Source organism: Octopus bimaculoides, chromosome 1, assembly GCF_001194135.2.
Source record: "Octopus bimaculoides isolate UCB-OBI-ISO-001 chromosome 1, ASM119413v2, whole genome shotgun sequence".
Lineage (NCBI taxonomy): Eukaryota > Metazoa > Mollusca > Cephalopoda > Octopoda > Octopodidae > Octopus > Octopus bimaculoides.
The window spans coordinates 187109037-187112858 of NC_068981.1; the positions used below are offsets into that span (position 1 = coordinate 187109037).

Consider the following 3822-nt stretch of genomic DNA (forward strand, 5'->3'; position numbering starts at 1 on the left):
GACGATTTGACTGAGGACTGGTGAAACCAGATGGCTACACCAGGCTCCAATCTGATTTGGCAGAGTTTCTACAGCTGGATGCCCTTCCTAAAGTCAACCACTAGTTTCAGAAAATATAATCATTCACTAATTTTAGCAATAGGATTACGACCATGCTGGAGCATCACTGTGAAGGCTTTATTCAATAGAATAAACACCAGTATTTACTTTTAGTCTTGTACTTATTCTATCATGAAGGCACATGGCCTAGTGGTTAGGCTGTTGGACTCAATATCGCTAGACCAAGGGTTCAATTCCTTGATTGGGCAGTGTTTTGTGTTCTTGAGCAAAACACTTCATTTCACGTTGCTTCAGTCCCCTCTTTCAATCTGAAAGGAATATTGGCCTGCTCACTTACTCAATGGGGTAACATAATTTGAAGGCAAAAAAAAGCGCATTGTGACCAGCGATGTGTAACAACGTCTGATAGCCTGATCAGTCACATGATCACTTATTCTATCAGTCACTTTCTGTATGACCAATAAGTTATGGCAGCATAAACAAACCAACACCGTTTGCCAAGACAAGCACAAATAAAAAGATGCACATGTTCACACACACACACACACACACACAAGATGCTGCACAGTTTCCATCATCATCATCATCATTTAACATCTGTTTTCTATGCTGGCATGGGTTTGGACAGTTTGACACGAGCTAATAAGGCTGAGAGCTGCACCAGGTTCCATTGTCTGTTTTGGTAGAGTTTCTACAGCTGGAACCCTTCCCAATGTTAACCACTTTACAGAGTGTACTGGATACATTTTATGTGACACCAGCATTTGTGCCTTTTATGTGGCACCAGTGCCAATTTCTTTTTACATGGCACCAGTGCCTGTGCATTTTGCATGGCACCAACACAGGTGCTTTTTATGTGGCACCAGCACTTGTGCCTTTTATGTGGAACCAGCACCAATAGGGTCACCAAGTGCCTTGCAAGACTGAAAAGAATTCTCAATTGAGAAGTGGGAGGGGAGTAGTATTGAGTGGGTGTGGTTTTGTGCCAGTTGAGAGATATAAGGTACAGAGGGGACAGATATAGGTGTCTTGCTTGAGAGTAAATACATGGAGACCCCAGTTGAAAAAAGAAAGGGAGAGTGAGTTGGAGAGCGAGATAAAGAGAGTGCAAGAGATGATGGCAGAGATGTGTCAGGACATGCCCCCTTGTTCACAAGGTACTGTTTGGTCCAGCCCTTTACTGAAAGATATTTACCCAAAGTGCTGTACGGTGGAACTGAAACTGAAATCAGTCATAAAGCAAACTTCTGAACCCACACAGCCATGCCTGCATCTATAGAAATTTATTTTAACCAAGCTAGTTTAACTGTGGAGGCACTTGGCCTAGTGATTAGAGCAGCGGACTCGCAGTCGAGGGATCGCAGGTTCAAATCTAAGACTGGGCAATGTGTGTGTTTATGAGCAAAACGCCTAAGCTCCACGCGGCTCCAGCAGAAGGTAATGGCAAAACACTGCAGACGATTTCACCACAACTTTCTCTTACTCTTTCCTCCTGCATCTAGCAGCTCACCTGTGACGGACCAGCATCTCATCCAGGTAGGGAACCTATATGCCAAAGAAACCGGGAAACCAGCCCTTATGAGCCTGGCATGGCTCAAGAAGGAATAAACTAGGTTAACTATTAACCATAACATACATAACCTTAATTATTCGTTAACAAAAACGTTTCATCATACCTTCTTCATCGACTGGTAAACTTTGAAGTTTCTCCAAAAGAAGTTGCTGTAAAAGAAAAAAAAAAAATTAATTTTTAATCAATGATTTATTTTCAATCAATACAAGGTTAATTACAGGAAGATAAGAGTATATTCAACAGAATCACCATAAATGTCTTTGTACTTCTTTTATCCAGAAGTAAAATCAAAACCTGACACCAACAGGAATTGAAACTAAACCATAAATTTGGGAAGAACAAACCATAAAGATTCTAATTTTGTTACTTTTATGTCAAACTTACAGTCTAAATATCATTGTTAGTATACTATTTTATTTTTCTCTCACAAGCCATTATTATTACAGTATGGTATTGTATTTTTAAAAAAAAAAAGTTAATAAAATAAAATTTAAAAAACTTGATTATGAGAAGACGATTTTCAGAAAAAGTATTTGGTGCAACCCACACAATAGACTGCTTTGCTTGCAAATGGCTATTCTTCAGCAACATTCTCATCATCCTAGGAATATCTTCCTTCGGGTTGAGCTATTAGTCATTAGCTTGGTTATTTTTAATAGAATACTTCTATAGAAAGCATTGTCAGACAAACGCCCACAGTTTTTACATCAGAGGTTTTTTTTTTCATCACAAGGCTAACCCATATACAGGCTAGAATCACAAGACTAACCATATACATGCTAACATAACAAAAAGTAGTTCTTCCACTGTTTATATTCAGCATTATGGGAAAAAGAGGATAGCAGAACCAGATGAGCTATTAAGTTACAATGAAACTGGTCAGTCAGCTCTCATCCCAAGCAGCTGGGACAGCTCTCAGGAGCCTGATTTCACATGAAACTAGCTTTTTACGTGCTAATGCCATGTAAAAAACACTCATGCTGGTGCCACATAAAAAGCACCCAGTATACTCTGTGGAGGTGTGCATTAAGAAGGGCATCCAACTACAGAAACCATGCCAAAACAGAGAATTGGAACCCAGTGCAGCTCTCTGGATTGCCAGCTTCTGTCAGGCTGTCCAACCCATGCCAGCATGGAAAACAGACATTAAATGATGATGATGATGTTTATATATGTTTAACATCATGAAATTTAATTGCTATTTCCATAACTTTTACAAGAAAATGAAAGAGGAGAACAAAAAAAACAAAACAAATATGTACTGTGAGAGGAAATGCACATCAAACACATCAAATCTAATTAAACACTTGATTAGATAAAATACTTGTTAATAAATGACTGTTATGGACAAACCAGCTCTAAAGAAAATCTCTTTAGTAAACTGTCTGTGGTTCATATAATATCATCCTACACAACGTACTGAGTTCTGTGTTTGAGAAGACCTGCTGAGTCAAGTGAAATCGCAGTCGTGGGTGATGCCAATGCCGCCCGACTGGCACCCGTGCTGGTGACACATAATAAGCACCATCTGAATGTGGTCGATGCCAGTGCCCCACTGACTGGCTCCCATGCCAGTGGGACATAAAAAGCACCTTCTGAACATGGTCGAAGCCAGTGCCCCCTGACTGGTTCCCATGCCAGTGGCATGTGAAAAGTACATTCTGAACATGGTCAAGGTCAAGCCAGTGCCTCCTGACTGGCTCCCATGCCGGTGGGACGTAAAAAGCACTTTCCAAACATGGTCGAAGTCTGTGCCACTCCGACTGGCTCCTGTGCCGGTGGGACGTAAAAAGCACCTTCCAAACATGGTCGAAGTCTGTGCCCCCCAACTGGCTCCTGTGCCGGTGGCATGTAAAAAGCACCATCTGAACATGGTCAATGCCAGTGCCTCCCGACTGGCTCCTGTGCATGTAAAAAGCACCTTCCGAATGTGATCGAAGCCAGTTCCCACCGACTAGCTCCATTGTCAGTGGCATGTAAAAAGTACCTTCCAAATGTCATCGAAGCCAGTGCCCCCACCCCCACGACTGGCTCTCATGCCAGTGGCACATAAAAAGCACCCACTACACTCTTGGAGTGGTTGGCTCTACTTTTTTTGTACTTTTTTTATTTTTATTATACGTCTTTTTAGTGTATTTACTTATTAAATTTTTCTATATGTGATTGTGGATTTTCATGGATGAATTAAA

The 3822-nt window shown here is 41.0% G+C and overlaps 1 protein-coding gene across 2 annotated transcripts in view; it reads right to left on the reverse strand.

Moving 5' to 3' along the window:
* The window catches only part of LOC106877945 (apoptotic chromatin condensation inducer in the nucleus), a 105527-nt gene that overhangs the window by 80461 nt on the left and 21244 nt on the right, over positions 1-3822 (reverse strand). For both annotated transcript variants that reach the window (XM_052973301.1, XM_014927026.2), the window contains exon 2: positions 1737-1782. In XM_052973301.1, coding sequence (XP_052829261.1) covers positions 1737-1782 — 46 coding nt within the window. The remainder of the gene's footprint in view (positions 1-1736; positions 1783-3822) is intronic.